Consider the following 22,399-nt stretch of genomic DNA (forward strand, 5'->3'; position numbering starts at 1 on the left):
CGATCTCAATTTAATTTTTGATTCATTCTGTCTTTAATCACATTAATACAGAACAAAAAGCAGTTATCAGATTCATGGTTTCGTAAGTGGCTCTGATACCACTGAAGGAGAATAGCCATCCAAGGTGCAGCGGAATTTAAAAATTTCTCCTTTAATGATCCTTACGAATGGGCATGATCAGTGATAGAACCGTTACCTCTTGTGGCGATTCAAACCTTTGGTGCAGATCTCTTGTAATGATCAAAATCTTGGATACAGATCCACGGGGCGATTACGAATGTTGAACGATGACAATGTCTCTACTCAGTCCACACGAACGGATTCCTTCAATCGCAGTGCTAGCTGTTATGAATGAAGGCCTTGAGTGAGAGAAAGAGAGATACGAAATTCCAACTCTTTAGTTGTGTTGTATTCCCATACAATGCTTCTACACAAGAGTTCTATTTATAGAACCACTTATGTGGGCTTCAAGCCAAAAAACCCACTTAAGTGTATTTTGGCCCATATCTCATAATATGCCAAAATCACTTAAGTATTTGGTACCTTACCATACTTCGTATTCTACTTAAGTACATCGTACCTTACGATGTTCCTTAGTTGCTCTATCTCTCATCAATCCGTCCTTTGTGTGTGACCCTGTAGGTTTTCGTGACGTTGGCAATTATATTAAATCACGCATTTAACATAATAAGTAGTGAGCGGTATCTAGCAACACATCACTGCTACCCAAGACACGAAAATGTCATGTGATCTGACAAAACCTCCTGTGATAATGATTATGTGTATAATTAGCCCTTTGCCCTTATGTCTATATTGAACACAAGGTATAGACCGTATCATCCTTGTCCAGTTCAATATTTGGCCCATAGACATTTATCCTGTTACACAGGATGGGCAAATTCCATCTAGGACACTCATGTCCCTCAGCATGCTTTGTGGAGTACCCATCAACTGTCTTTATGGTCATCCAGTTACGGACAACATTGGATCAGCAACAAAGCACTCGACTCTATATCTAGGGTGCATAGTGGTTTCAGGTTGAAGAGTGGTATACACTATTATCACCATGAGAATAACTTATGACACTTCGCATAACTTTCTATATAGTATTCTCATAGCGGGTCAATCCGGTATAAATATTACTCTTAATATTCATACCTATGTTTAAGACTTGATAACTCTTTATCCATGATCCATGAGATGTGATCATCAGTCTACAAACATAATAGTCTCAATGCTTTAATGTTATCCCACTTCACAATAAAGCTCGACTACGGATACTTTAAGAATAATGTCCTTATGTTTAATGTGGTCTCATGATTAAGTCACACTTAATACATTAAACGAACTATCTATTCCAGGGACTTTATTAATCAACCATAATAAAGAAAATGCCTTTTATTAATTAATAAATAATTCGATACAAGTACCAAAAGTATTGGCCTTTAGGGCTTACACCAACAGTGACGTTTTCCATCAGATTCAGAGATATGAAATGGTCCACCAGAACACTCTCAATTAGCACGTTAAAAATTATTCTTCCTAGAGGAATGTAGTTTCTGGACTTCATGTTGTTCCTTGTGTCTCTGATAGAATCCCTCAGATACATGAAGAGGAGAGATGGAAGGTTCAACTTCAGACCTTTGTGCATACAGTAGATAAGGCATTTTTGGTCCGTGTTGATGTAGTCATAAGAGCTTGAAGAGGGACGATGATGAATGGTTTCCAATATTATTTTAAGCCACACTCTCATATTCTGGTGAAGCTCTTTGTTCTTAAACGACTTCCCTTCTGAGTTTTGAGAGAAGATGGTGGGGATAACTTCCTGGGACATATAATCCACCTTAGGGTTTATGCTGTAGATTCTCCTTCCCCCAGCTTTTTCCATGTTCAGAAGCTTGGTTATGGACTTCTCTATGATCACTATCTTGATGCCCAAAACATAAGACACGATGCAGTGATCATTGCAATCAGCGAATCTTCAGAACTCTTTCACCAAGAACATGTAAATAGGGCCATAAAGACGATTGAAGTAGTTATCCCACCCTTGATTTTCCAGCTCTTGAGTTAAATCCATTCCATTTTCTTTGAGGTTGTCGAAATCAACCAATAACTCACAAAGGACTTCAAGCTTCTCAAAGGGAGTAACAAGGTTGATGTAAGGGGAACGATAAAAAACATAAGGTTATTGATAGGAAGTTGTTGAAGGTGCAGCATTAGGGGTTGCAATTGGTTGTGAAGCTTTAACTTGTTGCTCAACAACATTCATTTGTTGTGAGTATTCAAACACTTGGAGGATCCATGAAGTTGTTGAAGTTAAAGTTGAAGGAGATGAAGAAGTTGTAGATAGGTTTGAGAGAGGTTGAGTTTAAGGGTTTGTGTAAGTTGTGAGAGGTTGAGTTTAAGGGTTTGTGTAAGTTGTGAGTGTAAAAGTGTGAATGTGTGAAATGTGGAAGTATATATACAGAAACTCAAAACACATGCAAAATGACAGCGTTAGCTAGAGAGGAAACAAAAGCAATTATGATTGCTAAATTCTAAGTTGAAAAGTGTGGGGAGAATTAAATGCAGTTAATGATGGGTGTCTATATCAATATAAGCACATTGCTCGAGGGGATCTCAACAGTTTTTTCCTTGAGTTCTGAGCTAGACAGGTGTCTAGAAGATCCAGAGCCACACGTTTGAGAGACCACATGTTGATGTCTCTGGAGTCAAGAATACCAAAGGGTTTTTGACTTAGAAGGTTTCTGATCCAGATATCTTCTAGCTTGTGGAAGTATCAGAACCAGAATCAGATAAACAACATATGTTTGAGTCAGAGTCTAATTTAACCTTAGAGAAGAGAAGCACATGTTCAGATTCATTCTGGGCAATCTGCCATATTTAAGTTTTTCAGAATGAAAAGAAATCTATCTTCAACTAAGGGTTTTGTAAAGATATCAACCCATTGATGGTATGTATCTATGAATTTTAAAATAATTATCCCTTTCTGAACATAGTATATAATAAAATGATGTTTAATTTCTATGTGTTTTGCTCTGGAATGTAAAATTGGATTCTTACTTACATAAATAGCAGCAGTATTGTCACAAAATATTGGGATGTTACTCTCATATATCTGAAAGTCCTCAAGTTGATTCTTCATCTAGAGCATCTGAGTGCTGCAAAGTGAAGCTGAGATGTACTCTGCTTCTGCAGTTTACAGTGCAATGGTTGATTATCTTTTGCTTGCCCATGAGATGAGGTTTCCTCCCAAAAACTGACAGTTCCCAGATATACTTTTGCATTCTAACCTATCTCCAGCATAATCTGCATCACAATACCCAGAAAGCATGTACTCTGACGTTGTCTTATACATCAGGCCAAGGTAGGTGTTCCGTTCATATACCTAAGGATTCTCTTAACAGTAGTTAAGTGAGATTCCCTTGGATCTGATTGAAATCTGGCACATAGACATACATTAATAATATATCTAGATGAGAAGCAGTTAGATAAAGGAGAGAACCTATCATAACACGATAGAGTTTCTGACAAACCTTTTGACGTACCTCTTCTTTCTCCAGAATGCAAGTAGGATGCATGAGAGTCTTGGCTGGCTTGCTTTCTGACATGTCAAATTTCTTCAGAAGATCTTTTATGTATTTTCTTTTATAGACATACATGGCTTCTGATGTTTGATTGATTTGAATTCCCAGAAAGAACTTTAGTTCTTGCATTAGGCTCATCTCAAATTATGTCTGCATTAACTCAGAAAATTCTTGGCAAACAGAGGGGTTAACAGAACCAAATATTATGTCATCGACATAAATCTGACAAATCATAAGATCGTTTATGATATTTTTGCAGAAGAGAGTGGAGTCCACTTTGCCTTTGATAAAATCATTTTCCAGAAGAAATGAGCTAAGTCTTTCATACCAAGCTCTGGGAGCTTGTTTCAGACCATAAAGAGATTTCTTAAGTTTGAAAACATGTTCTGGAAGTTTTGAATTTTAAAATCCAGGAGGTTGATAGACATGCACTTCTTCATAAATGTAACCATTCAGAAACACACTTTTGACATACATCTAATATAATTTAATGGAATAGCTTACAACAAAAGATACAAGAAGACGAATAGATTCTAACCTCACGACTGGAACAAAGGTTTCATTGTAGTCAATCCCTTCTTGTTGACTATAACCTTGTGCCACCAGTCGTGCTTTGTTTCTGATAACTTCACCCTTTTCATTTAGTTTGTTTTTATAAACCCATTTAGTTCCAAAGACATGGGTTCCCTTAGGTCTTGGTACAAGATCCCAAACATCATTTTTGGAAAACTGATCAAGTTCTTCTTTCATTACCATAATCCATTCTTTATCTTGAAGAGCTTCTTCACAGGATGTTAGCTCTATCAAAGATACAAGTCCCATAAGTGTTTCTTCAGAAACTTTGAATGTTGATCTTGTTTTGACAAGTTCATCCTTGTTTCCTAGAATCAGTTCTTTAGAAAAATTCTGCCTATTTCTTTGTCCTTTCTGATTGATTGTGCTTTCAGGTGCTTCCGAAGTTCCTCTTTCAGCTTCTTCAGAATTATTTATCTTTTCATCAGAACCTACAAGTATGATATCCAGATCTGCAAACTTCTCAACTAGCTTTGACTTTTCAGAGTCAAGCTTATCATCAAATCTGACATGAATTGATTCTTCCATAATTTGTGTTTCTGTATTGTATACTCTATATCTTTTAGAACATATAGAATATCACAACATAATACACTTTTGTGCCTTAGAGTCAAATTTGTTCAAATTTTCTTTAGTGTTCAAAATAAAACACGAGCATCCAAAAGGATGAAAATAAGCAATGCTGGGTTTTCTTCCCTTGCACAGTTCATAAGGAGTCTTCTCCATAATAGGTCTGATAGAATTCTATTATGAATGTAACATGTTGTATTCACAGCTTTTGCCCAAAAGTGCTTAGCCACATTAGTCTCATTGATCATGGTTCTGGCCATTTCTTGGAGAGTCTTATTCTTCCTTTCTACAACTCCATTTTGTTGTGGAGTTCTAGGATAGGAAAAATCATGAGATATTCCATTAGAGTCAAAAAGTTCTTCAAAAATTTTGTTTTCAAATTCACCACCATGATCACTTCTGACTCTGATAATCTTAGAGTCAAATTCATTTTGCACTTTTGAACAGAAACTGGTGAACACAGAATGTGACTCATTCTTGTGCCTTAATAATTTTACCCATGTCGAACGACTGTAGTCATCAACGATGACAAGTCCATACTTCTTACCATTGACTGACGTTGTCTTAACAGGTCCAAAAAGATCAATGTGTAAAAGTTCCAGAGGTCTGGAGGTAGAAACAACATTTTTGGTTTTGAAAGTGGTTTTAGAAAACTTACCTTTCTGACATGCTTCACAAAAAGCACATGAAGAAAACTTCAGCTTAGGTAGGCCTCTGACTAGCTTAAGTTTATTTAGCTGAGAAATCCTCCTCAAGCTAATGTGACCCAAGCATCTATGCCATACCCATTGCTCTTCATTTACAAACATGAAGCATTTTACATTTTGATTTTTCAAATCTGAAAGTTTTATTTTATAAATGTTGTTCTTCCTCTTTCCAGTGAAAAGGACTGTGCCATTTTTCTGATTAACAACTTTGCACGTTTTTTGATTAAAGATTATATCATAACCATTATCACTTAATTGACTTATGGATAACAAGTTATGCATTAATCCCTTAATATAGAGGACATTAGAAATAGAGGTAAGAGATCCATTACCAGCTGTTCCAGATCCTCTGATTCTTCCTTTCTAATTTCCTCCAAAGCCTGCGAAATCAGCATCTTTAAGTTCCAGATTTTGGAACATATGTTTTCTTCCCGTCATGTGTCGCGAGCATCCAGAGTCCAGGTACCATGATTGGTGTTTTAACTCTTTTGCACAGGATATCTACAACATAGATTATTTTATCTTTTGGTACCCAGAATATTTTGGGTCCATTAGGATTAGTTCTCCTAGAGTTTCTGAAAACTTTGGGTTTTCTAGCATTACTAAACTTCTGGGTTTGTGCAGGTGTATAATGATAAGAAAAAGGAGATTTTGATTTGTTTTCTATAGAAGGTTTCAGATCATCTTCATCAGAGTTATAACCAATTCCTCTTTTTCCATTATGAGTTACACCATAGATCATGGAAGTCATTTTGCTTATGCCTAGGCTGTTGTTCAGAAATTTCTGAAAACTTTTTCATATTTGTATATGATAGTGTCGGAAGTAGGTGGAGCTTTAGAAAGAGTTTCCTCAAGTTTTGAAAATTTCTTATTTGAAAATTCTTTTTCTCTTTCAAGAATAAAATTATTTTCTTTAAGTTCAAAAACTTCTTTCTTAAGCTTATCACACTTTTCAACAGTTTCTTCATGAACCTTTTTTAGGTTCTTGAATTTCTGTCGAAGCTTTTGATACAAGCTCAGAGATTCTGACAAACAGGCTTCTAGATCAGAACGAGAAAAGTCAGAGAATACCTTTTCAGAGTCAGACTCTATTTAGATGATCTTCTAGAGGTATTTGCCATGAATTATACGTTTGTATGCTCCTATTCAGAATCAGATTCCGAAGCTTCAGATTCAGAATCATCCCATATTGCCATGAGTCATTTCTTCTTGGCTTTGAAAGAATTCTTCTTGAAGATTTCTTTTTTGGAGTTATCCTTCTTTAGCTTTGGACATTCATTTATGTAGTTTCCAGGCTCTTTGCATTCATAGCATGTTACTTCCTTGTTGGGTCTGCCTCTGGAGGTTGAATCTGGACGATCTCCCTTTTGTCTGAGCCTTCTAAAGTTGTTCTGTCTTTTTATCCATAACTGTTTGATTCTTATGGGGAGAAGAGATAGTTATTCTTCATCATCATAATCTTCATTCTCAAAGTCATCGGCTTCTTCCTCTTCAGCTTGAAAGGCTTTGTTCCTTTATGGATTTCTTCTTTCTGATCTAGACATTAAAGCCACATATTTGCTTTTCTTCTTAGGTTCATCTTCTTCTAGCTCTATCCCATGACTTCCGAGAGAGTTGATAAGTTCTTTAAGACTTATGTTGTTCAAATCCTTGGATAACTCCAGAGAAGTAACCATAGGTCTCCACTTCTTGGGAAGACTTCTGATTATATTCTTGACATGATTTGTTGTAGTTTATCCTTTGTCCAGAACCTTGAGTCCTGCAACCAAGGTTTGGAACCTTGAGAACGTTACTTCAACAACTTCATTGTCTTCCATTCTGAAGGCTTCATACTTCTGGATTAAGGCCAGAGCCTTAATCTCTTTAACTTGATTGTTTCCCTCGTACGCCATTTTCAAAGAATCAAAAATTTCTTTGGTTGTTTCCCTGTTAGTTATCTTCTCGTATTCATTGTAGGAAATAACATTTAACAAAATGGTTCTTGATTTATGGTGATTTTTGAAATCACGCTTTTGATCCTCACTTATTTTGCTTATTGGAATAGAAATACCAAGTTCAGAAGTGGGTGGTTCATAACCATTTGTAACCATATCCCAGAGATCAGCGTCGTAGCCTAGGAAGAAACTTTCAATTATGTCCTTCCAGTAGTCAAATTTTTCTCCATCAAAAACTGGAGGTTTTGCGTTTTAGCTATTTCTTTAATTTGTGTTAGCCATGAGGTTTTTCTCACTCTAGACTCTCTACACGGTTAAGTGCTTGATTCAAAAATCAATAACAGAGCCTAAGCTCTGATACCAGTTAAAGGTAGAGAAAAACAAGAAAGGGGGGTTTGAATTGTTTTTACAGGGATTAAAAACTTTTTGCAACACCACACACAAAAAATAAATGCTAGCAAAACAAATAGTTTATTCTGGTTCGCTTGAAAATCAAAGTTACTCCAGTCCACCCGGCCAAGGTGATTTCTCCTTCAATAAGGACTTAATCCAATAATCTCAATAGATTACAAAAATGTCTAAGAGTTTAACAGTCTTTTAGCCCTATCAAGTATACAAACCTAGACAAGTCACTTGAGGAATTACAAAGATTTTCAGAAATACAGGTGTTTGACTAGGTGCTTTTATATAAGCAGTAAAAACACAATTTAGGAACAATAACACTACACAATTTGAGCATCAGCTCTTGTGTGAAAACTGAATATTACAATGAAAGATATGAAAATGTTGTCGTGTACTGAGATGTTTTTTCTCTCTCCAACATGTTGTGATGAGGCCTTTATATATCTTTTATAGATGATACCATTAGAGGGAGATCAAAGGATATTTCGTGCCAGCTATTGGAATTAATGGTAGTAAATTTCTTGTCCTTTCCATATCAGTTTTGGACATAATCCTTTCTTTCCTAAAAAAGATTTGTACTATACTTAGAATGCTTCCTGATTAAGTTTTTGATCCGGTGATATCAGATATAGTGTTAGAGCGTGTATTAGAGTGAGCATGATCAGAGTCTAAATGTCTTGCGATTTTCAGATATTCTTGTGAATAGTCTTCAGATATTTGTCATCTTGCAGAGTCTTCAGATGTAGAGTCTTCAGATATTTGTTTGCAGTCTTCAGATGCCATAGTTGTTATATAGCGTCAGATTCTTCAGGTAATTACTTCCTTAGATGCATTAGAGTCAGATCTCACTTCTCTTTGTGTCGAGTCAGCTTTTCTGGACTGGTGCGGATGTCAGATCTTTGTTTTCCTCATAGTCATTTTGACTTAGAAACCTGCACACTTAAGAAAAAATATTAGGGTACCAAATTGTTTCAGTCTTTGTTATCATCAAAACTTAGAGATATATTGTAGAATCAAAATCTTGTTCTAACAAATACAACTTAGATAGACTCTAAGACTTAAGAACTTCTAAAATATTCACAATGTTTAAGATGTCTAAGTAAATAATATTAAAATAATAGCTTCTCTTTGAACATCAAGTTAAGAATCTTGTGGTGTATTGCCGCGTGCTAGTCTTCTTCTTAGGTCTGCAGCTCTTTATATAGAAAATAGAGAAACTAAATGTTTAAGAGTTTTACCAAAAGGTTAGTTAACCTTTGTACTTGATTAGGCACATCAAATCAACATCTTTCTATAAGAGGAATGATTCGTTGAAGCTCAAGCATCAAATAAGATATTTTTCCTTAAGTCTTCATGTGATCAAAAAGGTTCTGAATCTGTTAGAGTTGCCTTGGTAGAAGAGATTCTTATTCAAAGGTTGACTTTCCTTCAGTCTTCACTCTTCAGAGGCTGATAACATCAGAGTCCGCTTCTTTGGCTTCTGACGCTTCAAAATCTAGGTCACCAGAGGCTAACTTTATTCAGAATTGACTTCTTCTGAGTATGGATCTCCCTTAGAGGCAGAATCTTCAGAAGTGATCTTCAGAACCAGAGTATGATCTTCAGATTTAGATTCCTCAAGCATTTCTTCATCTGCTCTTAATGATATAATTCTTCATACTTGAACAATCGTTAGAATACCCAGTTGTTTTTAAAATACTTTGTTATCACCAAAACCCAAGGGATATTGGCATTGATCAATTTTGTTCCAACATATTTGCGTTACCCAACCATGATAAGGCTTGACAACACATTCATCACACATTAATTAAGCCAATCATCAATAAAACATCTAGTATCCACTTCAATGCAGCTACAAGACTCCTATGATATTTGAAGAAATGCCCTAATCAAAGTGTGATCTTCCCATGATACTCATCTCTTTATCTCATTAGTTTCTCAGGATGCTGATTGGGCGGGTTGTATAGAAAGATGAAGATCAACCTTAGACCAATACTTTTTCTTAGGTAAATCTCTAATCTCATGGTGCACGAAGAAACAATTGACTGTAACAGGTCTTCATCATAAGGTGAATAATTTGCTTTAACTTCAACAACTTATGAGTTATAATGGCTTATATATCTATTTGGTTATCTTAACCTCTCATCAACCCATTTACTAGTTTACTATTGCGAACTTGAATATTATCCATATAGCTACATACCTTGTGTTCTATCAATGTACAAAACATCTAGAAAATGTTTGTCTCATTTTTGAGAAAAGCTCCGAACTGATTTATTCAAATTGTTGTTCCTGTCTTTTAAAGACCAAATTAGTGATTTTTTCACTAAACATTTTCTTCCTCAACCATTTCATGTTCTTCTATTCAAATTGGGAATGATTAACATTTATCCTCCAACTTATGGGAGGATAATACTCAATGACATATGAAATCACTTAACAAGTTAGTTCTATTAGTAAAGAACTTGTTATGCAAACTTTTTTCAAATAGAAATTAATTAATTACTTGTGATGTAAGATTTCCATAAATAGAAAGTGACACTCAGAACTAGTTTGATGTTCTAATCCTATGTATCCACGCTATATCATGTAACCTACTACAACTATAAGTAACACTTATACTTAATAATTCAATTCAATGAAATTTGATATACTTTGTTCAAATAACTTTTATATAAATACATAACTAATCTTTTAATTTTTCACGTTCTCATAAATATCTAAGGAATTCACTTGTAAAGAGTGAAGATACTCTTTACTAGACTACTCATTCCTATACACTCAGGGTCGTGCAAGATGCAAGGCATATTAGACATTAGCCTAAAACCCCAAAGAAAAAATTTATTTTTAGGTCCCAAACAAAATATTTATTAATGCTAATTATTAACACATTTTAATTAATTAAAATAAAATAATTTAGAATCTCTCTCTTCCCTAAAAATTAGTCAATCAATATCATCTTTTTTAAAATTAATCAATATCATAATTATGTCATTTAAAGTATTTTATTTATAAAAAAAAAAGGAAATCCCTATTAACCCATCCCAATTCCCTAACTAACGTCTCTCACTCTCCAGACTCCATTCTTCACGTTTTTTTCATCTACTCATCTTTTGTTCATAAAAAAAAATCTTTTTCTCCTTCCCTTGAAATCTATTGTCTATTGATCAAACTTTGTCTTTGTGACTCAACCTCTCTGAATTTGACATCGTCTGAATTTTGAACGCCTATAAACCGCATACATCCTGGCGTCTCGCGTATAGAGCGTCAGAGCCTTTCATCTCAGTTTGTTTCCAATTCCAGGTTCTATTGTTCTGTTCATCGATTATCCTTTTCTATATTTATTTTAGAATTTAGTTTATTTTGATTTCTTTAATATTTAGTTAATTTTTTTATTTTGAATATTTACAAAAGAAAATATCAAATAGAAAGTATGAATTTGGTTATGAAAAATTGAAGAAAAAATAAAAAGTTGAAAAACTACCTAGAGATGATACTGACAATGGTAAAAACGTGATAGAACAACCACATATTATAATATCGACAACACAAATAGTAATAATTTTGATAGAAAAACTAGAAGATAATATTTTAGAAATAGGAGTAGAAGGGAATGTTGGGCATAATCACACTTAAAATGAAGTACCTACAAATATTTATGACCCAAGACTATGGAAAAATATTGATGGAAAATTTAGAGATTTAATGATAGAAAAGGGTCCTATCAGACATGACAATTTTCAATATCCAAAAGATAAAAATAAAAGATATTTTTATTCATCATGTTATCAACGAACACTGTGAAATGGAGAAAAATATGATAGAAGATGATTAGTTTGTTCTAAATATTTAGACAAAGTGTATTGTTTTTGCTGTAAGTTATCTGGTTCAACAAATGTTAGTCAACTAGCAAATGAAGGGACTAAAGATTGGAAGAATCTTGGACCCAAGCTTAAGAGTCATGAAACAAATCGTGAACATATAGTTAATATGACCAAGTAGATTGAACTAGAAAAGAGATTGAGAATAAAACAAACAATTGATAAGCATTTACAAGAACAAATTAACATAGAAATGGAACATTGGGAAAATGTTCTACTTAGGATTATAACTATAATCAAATATCTTTCTAAAAATAATCTTGCTTTTCGTGGAACAAATGAAAAGATATATGAAAAAGGTAATGATAATTTTTTGAGTTTGATTGAGATGCCTGCGGAATTTGATTCAATTATGCAAGAACATGTTAGGCGCGTAAAAAATAATGAAACTCGTAAAAATAATGAAGATTATTAAACATAAATCCAAGAGCATTTTATACATCGTGTGAGTGTCATAACTCGAACTTAGTATTATGTGATATGGCTAGTTCCTGTCCCATAGCTATTTCTTTTTTTGGAGTTCTACAACGTATTTATTCTTTGTTTGCTTCATCTATCAAAAGGTGGAAAATTTTTCAAGATAATGTATCTAAATTTTCTGTTAAATCATTATCTCAAACTCGTTGGGAAAATAGAATAGATAGTGTCAAAGCTATTAAGTTTCAAACTCCAAAGGTAAGAGATACTTTGATTGAATTATCAAAAAAATTTGAAGATCCTAAATTAAAAAGTGAAGTCATGTCTTTAGCAACTCATGAGCTTGAAAATTTTGAATTTTTATTAGGAATGAATATTTGGTATAATATTTTGTTTGTTGTCAATTTTGTTAGCAAGATTCTACAATCAAAAGATATGCATATAAATGTTGATATAGATCATTTAAAAGGTCTTATCACTTATTTAAAACATTACAGGGAAAACGAGTTTGCATTGACTTTAGAATCCACATTAAAAATGGCCATCGAAATGGATATAGAGCCAAAATTTCGTGAAAAACGTAAAATTCATAGAAAACCTCATTTTGATGAAAATACTAGTAATGAGATCACACATTCACCTGAAGAATCTTTTTGTATTGAGTATTTTTTATATATATTAGATCAATCAATTAATTCTATTGAGACAAGATTTGAATAATTTTTACAATATGAGACTATTTTTGATTTTTTATTTGATTGAAAAAAAATTAAAACTTTAGATGAAGATGAATTGAAAAAATATTATAATAATTTGGAAAAGTTTTTAAGGTTTAATGAATACTCTGATATTGACGGTTTTGATTTATTTTCAGAATTGAAAGTACTAAGAGAAGTGTTAAGAGAAGAAATTAACACACCAATAAAAGTATTGAGTTATATTAAAACTTTAGATTCTTTTTCAAATGTTTACATTGCATATAAAATTTTATTGACAATCCCTGTAACAGTAGCTACTGCTGAAAGAAGTTTTTCAAAATTAAAATTGCTTAAATTATATCTAAGATCAACAATGTTACAAGATAGATTGAATGTGTTACCTATTTTATCTATTGAAAATGAAGTGTTAGAATTGTTTGATTATAAAACTCTGATAAATAATTTTGCAGCTAAAATAACTAAAAAAATTAATATAAAAATTAATATTTTATATAATATACTAACTCTTTTTAAAACTCTTAAAAAAAACTACCTTTTTTAACATTTTCGTCTAAGGTCCCAAAATATTTGTAAACCACCATGTATACACTCTTATATGAATATTATGCTATTGTATTGGATTTATTTCATACTCACAATAGTTAATAGTAACTTATAAGTTGTAAGGTGAAAATGTCCCTCATTTTCATTATGAATATATTAACCTCTCAAAATTTCCAATTTTCTTCTACCAAACAACCAAACAAATTGTCCTATTGTCTATGACATAAATGGTGGACCACTAGTCCAATATTTCCATCACAGAATTATAGTTCAACAAAAGTGCCGGTTTTCAAAATTTCTTTTCCACCATGTCAAACTTGTACACATCACATACTTTTCTACAAGGTGAAGGGGCAAATTCTTTACATAAATCAAAAGAGAAACCATTAAAATAATCACTAGAATCATAGTCCAAATGATGTTAGTGTGTATATGAATCAATAATAAAATATCACAAATATGTTTTAATCAAATCTTAGTTAACATTCCACAATCTATATATTGATATCCCATCTTCTCTTTCATTTTAAAGTTTTTCCCTCTATTTATATGCTCTTAATGGCAAGAATAAGTCCATTGTGGTTTATGCTTTTGATCATGCTATGTTTCAATGCAACTAATGCTTATAAGGGTAAATTTCCTCTGAACACTCTTTCTAGTGGCACTCATCATGAAGCTATGCCTCAATTGAATTCATTCAAAGCCTCTTTCACTAAACATGATTCCATTGCTTCACCACCATTTTCCTTTTCACCTTCTCCTATGCAATCACAGGTAATAGTTTATCAATCATGCATGTTTTTGCCTTTTAATTCAATTCATCTATGTCATTCGTCAAACATGGTTTTAAATTGCGTCTGCAGTTTTTATTAGGACACAATTTATGATCAGGTTTTAAATTACAGATGCGGTCAAAATTCCGATTTTAGAATTATTATGTTATTGCAGGATCTCAAGAAACCACATGAGTACCTTGTGACATCTTATGGTGGTGATCCAACAGGAAATTCAGATAGCACTGAGGCTCTTCTTGCAGCCATGGCAGATGCTGCAAAAGGTCCAAGTAAAGGGTTTTTGATGAATGGCATAATTGACCTTGGAGGTGCTCAGATTAATCTTCAAGGTGGAAATTACTTGATCAGCAAACCTTTGCAGTTTCCAATGGCTGGTGTTGGAAATCTCATGGTATTTTATCGAAACCATAGCATGTCAAAGCAAAATACATCATTTTTTTTGTCTTTTCTTTCTTTAGTCCATAATATAAGTCTTTCAAAAAGACATCAAATTTGACATCTAACTTTGATTTTATTTGATGTTAACAGATACATGGAGGAACAATAAAAGCCTCCAACAACTTTCCATCAAACAAAAATCTAATTGATTTATCAAACATTGGTTCAACCTCATCCTCCTACAACTATGAATACATAACTCTCAAGGATCTTTTTCTAGACTCAAACTTCAAAGGTGGAGGAATTTCAATCACAAACTCACTGAGAATCAACATAGACAATTGTTACATCACACATTTCACTACAAATGGAATTTTAGTCCATGGTGGCCATGAAACATACATAAGAAACTCTTTTATTGGACAGCATATAACTGCAGGAGGTGACAAAAATGAAAGAAAATTTTCAGGAATTGGAATTAACCTTCAAGGGAATGATAATGCAATAACAGATGTTGTTATTTTCTCGGCTGCTATTGGAATTATGGTTACTGGTCAAGCTAACATGATTTCTGGTGTTCATTGTTATAATAAAGCTAGTGCATTTGGTGGTACAGGAATTTATTTGAAACTACCAGGTATGGTTATACTTTTATTAATTATTCTGAAATTAATGTTTAAACTATGAAACACCAAGTTCTATGGATAGTCGGTGGTCCTATCCTATGGCCTTATTATAACGAACTTCCAAAAATAACTATGAAACACCAACCTAGACACATATCATTATTGGTAACTTGTGTTTTAAGTTATTCGCAAATTGAGGAATTTTAGAGAAAATTAAAGACAATTGAGAGAGAGGTGTGTTATTAGAATGGAATGAATACAAGTACAATTAGAGGAGGCATTTTTAAATGGTTGGTAAAGGCTAAAATCAACTAACAAACTTAATTGTTAAGTTGTGACAATTTGCTTGTATTGCAAATTACAAGTGCAACACTTTTAAACTATCACTGATACCCTTCCTAATCCAGATTCTCTAATCTCCTCGTCCCCATTAACCCTTTAAGACCTTCAAATCTTGTATGTTTCAAGGGTTTTGTCAAGATGTCTGTCAATTGCAACTCAATTTTACAATACTCATTTCTCAACCTCTCTTTACCAACTTGGTCTCTTAGGAAATGTCACATTCTTTATTCTTTTTATGTGTTTGCTCCTATCATGGCTCATTGCATGGTTTTCTAAATCAAATGATAACTGATTGTCCACTAGTAAATTAATTTGCACACAGTTGTTCACATTCAACTTTTTAAGTAGCATCTCCAACCAAAGTGTTTCACATGCAACATACGAGGATGCAACATACTCTGCCTCACATTAAGACAAAGTCACAAATTCCATGCTTCTTTGAACTCAATGAGATTGGTGTTGGTCCAAGCATGAATAAATAACCAAATGTGTTCTTTTTATTATCTTGATCACCCCTGCAACTTGAATTAGAATAGCCATAAACCTTGAGTTCCATTCTTGTGTTTTGATGATTTTGCATGAGTATTCCATGGTATGTTGCACCTCTAATGTATCTTAGGATCGTTTTTGCTGCAAGTAGGTGACATAGCCTTGGTTCCTCCATAAATCTGCTAACCAATCTCACACTATGACAAATGTCTAGAATTATGTTTGCATGGTTGCAATTATATGTTTGTATAATGTGTTATCCACCAGTTCATATTCTGACTCCTTCAATTTTATGTTGGTCTTCATAAGTGTGATTGAATGGTTGAAATTTCTCATGAACTTCTTCAAGATGTCTTCTGCATATTTATTTTGATGTAAGAAAACTCCATATTTTGTGTTCACAACTTTCGTTCATAGGAAGTATGCCAAAATTTCTAAGTCTGACATTTCAAAATCATTCTCCATGCTTTCCTTGAACTTTTCCAATTCATCATCATTAGAACCTATGACCAATAGATCATATACATATAGAAATATGATGACTTAATCTCTCACTTAAATCTTTCACATACACTCCCTGTTTTGGTGTTCACTTGTTGAAATCAAGCTTAATCAAGAAACTATCCATCCTCTTGTTCCATGCTCTAGGTGCTTGTTTCAATCTAGAAATTCTTTTCTCACATTGAACACCATCTCTTTTTGACCTTTTACCTTAAAACCTAGTGGCTGATTCACATAAACTTCTTCGTGTAGAAATCCATTTAGGAAAGTTGATTTCACATCAAGTTGGTGCATCTTCCAACCTCTATGTGTTACAATGGCTACAACCAGTCTTATAGTTTCGAGTCTAGCCACTAGTGCATAAACTTCATTAAAATCAATTACCGACTTTTGAAGAAAACCTTTTTTCACCAATCTTGTCTTATACATGGAAATTTCGCGATTTCGTTTCCAATTTAACTTGTAAATCCACCTGAAATCTATTTCTTTCTTACATGAGTAGTTAATCAGTTCCCACATTTTGTTATTTTCAATAGACTTGAGTTCGTTATTCATTGCACCTGGATAATTCTCATATTTCATGGAATGTACATGATTAATAGGTTATGATTCAGTAATCATGGCTTCTTCAATTAGGTCATCATTTTCTCTTATAGTTTGATCAGGGAACCTCTCATAATCATTCAATCTATCTGATTGATTTCTAAATCTTATAGATCTCCTCACTTCCTGAGGTTGTGCAGGCTCAACCTCTACTTTTTGGTTAACATCTTGAAGAGTGGTTCATATATGGCTTGAATCATTACCTTCTTGTATTGAATTACTTCGAATTATCATCCAATTTCATCCTTTGTTATCATAAAATTTCATATCTCTACTAATCACCACATTGTTCTCATTTGATGAGAACAACTTGTAGGCACCTCTGGAATGGTAACCAACCGACATCTTGGCTTGACCTTTATCATCAAGCTTCTTTTTGTGTTACTCGGGTACAAATCTGTACCATAATGATCCAAAAATATTGAGTGAGCTATATAAGGTGTCCTTTTGTTAAGTTTCTTTGTTGGGCATGCATTAATGATGTAGACAACAATGGAAGTAGCCTCACCTCAAAAATGGTTTATAATTTTCTTTGCCTTGAGCATGCTTCTTTCCATGTTCAAAATACTTCTATTATTTCCCTTAACAATGCTATTATGCTGAGGTGTGTAAGGTGTTGTGACTTTATGCTCAATTCTCTCTTATTCAATTTTTTAAAAAATTAGTTAAGGTGTACTCACCAGCACCATATGCTCTCTAGATTTTAATGACACATTAAGTCTAGTTTTAACCTGGGAGCTTGAACCTTTTGAAGTTGGTAAACACTTAACTTTTATTCTCCAACAAATAAATTCACATGTATCTAATGAATTCATCTATGATGGTTAAGTAGTCGAAATTAACTCTTAGTAACTCCACTTCAAGGGGGCACACACATTGTGGTGCATAATCCCCAACTTCTACTATGACTTCATTGGAGCCACTACTTCATTGGAGACACGCAAATGTGAATCAACCATCAAAATGACCTATTCGGAGCCACTACTTCCAGCATGAGCGAATTGTGCTACACCATTGTCATTTACATTCCATTCTTTGTTAAAGTAACATTCCCTAACACGGTGTCTAAAATTTTGAACAATAGCATTTGAATTCCTTCATATCCACTTTCATTTTTAATTACTCATTGTGAGGAGCACCATTCTTGCTTGTCCAACCTTGACTTCTTAAGTTTTTTCCTGTACTATCACTCACATTTCACTTCTTCGTCCACCTTCCTTTGCCTTTATTGTTCTCTGAATTTCTCTATTTTAACCTCAACTCATGAGTTTCAAGAGATGCTTACGATTCTTCGAGCTTCATTTCAGATAAATCTTTGGACTCTTCAAAGGCCATAACAATTTGATCAAACTTGACAGGTAGAGATCTTAGAACCTTCTTCTCTTTCTACGACTCAGATATCTTCTCTCTACACGACTTCATTTGATTGGTCAAAACATTTCATCTTAAGAAGAACTCTGAAATTTTTTTAATTTATCATCTCCTCCATACAACTTTTTTAGAGAATCTCACACATCTTTGGTTGTTTCTTGCTCAATTATATTCCCTAAGACATTCAAATCCACACACTAATGGACCAAGAACAAGCCTTTCTCATTCTTCTTGCTCATTCCATGATGAGTAGTCCTTTGCGTCTCAGTAACTTTTATCTATAATACCAAGAAACCATAGTTCTCGATTTCAAGCACATCTTAAAATCCGAATATGTCGATCATCTGCGCACACATCTATCATAATGCTCTCGCTTGAACACGTGTTATTGGCTGGGAATTTATTGGAGGTTGTACTTCCATTTTCTTTGATGGAGGTTGAGAATCGAATTCGAACCGATGCTCTAATACCAATTTATTATATAACCTATGTTTCAAGTTATTTGCAAATTGAGGAATTTTAGATTGGATTAAAGAAATTTGAGAGAAAGATGTTATTAGAATGAAATTGAATGAGAGAAGGCCCTTTTAAATGGTTGGTAAAACATTAACAACAGATAAAAAAAACATTAAGAACAAAAAGCAACTAAAATAAAACATTGTATATATACATGTACTAAAAAAATTTGAATTTAAATGATTTTTTAAATTTTTTTCTATCATCTAATAACCAACCCATGTTCAAATAAATGTATATAAGAAATTATATAATTTCTCTAATTCAAACTCAATATTCTAAATAAAATGTTATGAGTACCGAATCTCATTCACCCAAATTCTAATCTATTGACGAAGGTTTAGATTCGAGAGTGTGTTTTTCTCAGGGTTATATATCTGAATTATGATAAATTCAAATAATTTTGGTGTTGGGTCACTATACATAACCTTGTTTTTACTTTAAATGGTCTCCGTTGGACGGTGAGATTAGTATTCTTGGATTAGTCCACTTATGGCTGGACACCAAATTTAGATAATGAAAAAAAAACAATTGTGAAAACTAAGATTATTATTTAATATTAATTGAAACTATTACATGAACTTATTCCATGTCTTCCAACAGGTTTAACACAAACCAGGATTGTAAATTCTTACATGGACTACACAAACATTATTGCTGAAGATCCTGTTCAACTTCACATCTCAAGTAGTTTCTTCTTCGGTGATGCAAACATTGTTCTAAAATCAATCAAAGGTATTGTGAATGGTCTCAACATTGTTGACAACATGTTTTCTGGAACAAACCATGGTGTTGAAATTGTGAAGTTAGACACATCAATTACTCCTTTTAATCAAATTAAACAAGTTTTTGTTGAAAGAAATGTTGTGAATGGTATGAATTTAAAGGCTACTTCAGCAATGATATCTTTGCATGGAAATGGAACTTCATGGATTGCTGATTTTAACAAAGTTTTGATTTTTCCTAACCTTATAAGAAATGTTCAATACTCTTTAAGTGCTAGTGGTAACATGTTTCCAAATCATGCTATTAGAAATGTGTCTAAGAATTGTGTTTCTATTGAAACAAATGAGGTTGTCACTGCAAATGTTTTTGTCAAAGTGGATCAATGTGTTACAAGTTGAAGAAATTTTGATGATTATGACAAAAAATTTGATCATCAAGTTTTGACTGAACTTATATCAGGATCTATATATATATATTCTTATTTATTAGTTAAATTTTCATTTAGTTTAATTTATATAAAAAAAAACTAATTAGATACTTGTGCAACGTGTCAATTTAATTATTATCATATAAAATTGATAAAAAGAAAATATACCTAACATGACCTTTACCTTAAAATTGTTGCGTGTTTAAGTTTCAATGTCTTTATTTTAGCTTCTTACTTTTCTTTTCCAGGACCTTTACCTTAAAAAGATTAAGTTGACAGCAATATAAAGGTTGAGATAGTTCTAATAATTTAAAATAGATATGATTTTGAGATTAATTTGGTCGAAATGAGAATAAAGTAATATGACATCAATCCTTAGAGTTTAAAAATATAATGAGCAAAAAGTAATATGATTTTGAGATAGATATGGTGAAAATCATAATAAAGCTAAATAATGATGATATTTAGCAATGGATATACATATGTAAGGGAAAGATAAAATTGTCATTCATTTGCAAAACAATTTTGGTGCTTAAATTACATAACTAAATTGTCATGTAATGTTACAACGTTTGGTTGATTCAATATAAAACCAGGTTGCATTTCAATTAAATGTAATAACACACTTTACCAAGAATTCGGTATTACATTCTCGCACAAAAAATATTGAACCTCAATATCATTTTCTATTAGATTATGTGAAAAAATATGATGTTGTTTTCAAATACATAGGCACTAAATATTTGCTCGCTAATATTTTTTTTAAAACTGTTGTCAATGGAACCGTTCCAGAAGATTCACCAAAAATTGAGTATCATAGATCCCTCTTGCTTTAAATGAGCATTATTTCAAAATAAATTGTTATATATTTTGTCTACTAACAATTTCTTATGTAGGAAGTTATTATAAAATTTTCATCTCTATTGATATGATCTTTCAAATCCACCATCTTTTTAGTCATTAATTTTGAAAATATCTTTGTCTATGAAAAACTTGTCGGATATGTTTCTGTTATTCCATTATATGTTGTTAAACTGTGTTTCTTTTATATGTATTTAAAATCCTTTTAAGTGCATTAGTTATTCATGAGCATGTTGTTCATTTAGAGGTAGATGTAAGGTCAGGTGATTCTTACATTTGCTCCCTTAGTAGTCTTTAAATTTAGTAAGGAGAGTCACGTGGGTTCTTACGTTTGCTCCCTTAGGAGTCCTGAAATTTTGAAAGGAAAACATGATGGATTCATGTGTTTTCTTCCTTATAAGTTTTTGAATTTTGCAAGGAGTGCTTAGTGGAATCCGCGTTTGCTCCCTCTGAAGTATTTGAATTTTTTGAGATGTTGGTGGGTTCCTTTGTTTGCTATCTTAGGAATCTTTGAGTTTTGCAAGGAGAGTCATGTGGATTCTTGTGTTTGTTCCCTTAGGAGTCTTTGAATTTTGTAAGGAGAGTTCGGTGGATTCCTGATTTTTCTCTCTTAGCAGTCTTTGATTTTTTCAAGGAGAGCATATGGATTCATGTGTTTGTTCCTTGAGGAGTCTTTAAATTCTTTAAGGAGAGTCTGGTGGATTCCTGTGTTTTCTCCCTTAGAAGTTTTTTAATTTTGCAAGGAGAGCTCAACAGTTTCCAACATTTGCTCCCTTAGGAGTATATGAGCTTTTCAATGAGAGCTCGATGGGTTCAAGGTTTTTCCCCTTATGAGTCTTTGAATTTTGTGAGAAGAGCCCACATGTTCTTTTGTTTTTTCCCTTATGAGTCTTTGAGTTTTGCAAGGAGATCTCGGTGGGTTCCTGAGTTTTCTCCCTTGGGAGCCTTTGAATTTTACAAGGAGAGCCCAATGGGTTCTTGTGGTTTCTCCCTTAAATGTTTAAGATTTTTGAAAGCACATCAAGTTCATTCATGTGTTTTATACCTTCGTTGTCTTTGAATTTTATAAGGAGAGCCTGATGGTTTCTTGCGTTTGCTTCCTTATGAATTTTTGAATTTTTAATGAAATTCTGATGGGTTCCAACTTTTTCTCCCTTAGGAGTCTTTGAGTTGTGCAAGGAGAGCCCGATGGGTTCTTTTGTTTGCTCCCTTGGGAGTCTTTGAATTTTGCAAGGAGAGCCTTGTGGATTCTTGCTTTTTCTCCTTTAGGAGTCTTTGAATTTTTCTAGGAAAGCTCTATGGGTTCCTACCTTTTCTCCCTTAAAAGTCTTTGAATTTTCCGAGGAAAGATCGGCGGGTTCCATCATTTTATCCCTTAGGAGTCTTTGAGTATTGTAAGAAATCTTGATGGGTTCATGTATTTGCTCCCTTA

General features: G+C 33.1%; 1 protein-coding gene across 1 annotated transcript; it reads left to right on the plus strand.

The window, feature by feature from the left end:
• The first annotated feature begins 13,653 nt into the window (after positions 1-13,653).
• On the plus strand, positions 13,654-20,130 carry LOC127121167 (polygalacturonase QRT3). The gene is made up of 4 exons (XM_051051752.1): positions 13,654-14,107; positions 14,282-14,518; positions 14,656-15,142; positions 19,557-20,130. Exons 1-4 carry the CDS (start codon positions 13,883-13,885, stop codon positions 20,075-20,077), a joined length of 1,470 nt encoding a protein of 489 aa, XP_050907709.1. The 5' UTR covers positions 13,654-13,882; the 3' UTR covers positions 20,078-20,130.
• The last annotated feature ends 2,269 nt before the right edge of the window (positions 20,131-22,399 follow it).

Source organism: Lathyrus oleraceus, chromosome 1, assembly GCF_024323335.1.
Source record: "Lathyrus oleraceus cultivar Zhongwan6 chromosome 1, CAAS_Psat_ZW6_1.0, whole genome shotgun sequence".
NCBI classification, from domain to species: Eukaryota; Viridiplantae; Streptophyta; class Magnoliopsida; order Fabales; family Fabaceae; genus Lathyrus; species Lathyrus oleraceus.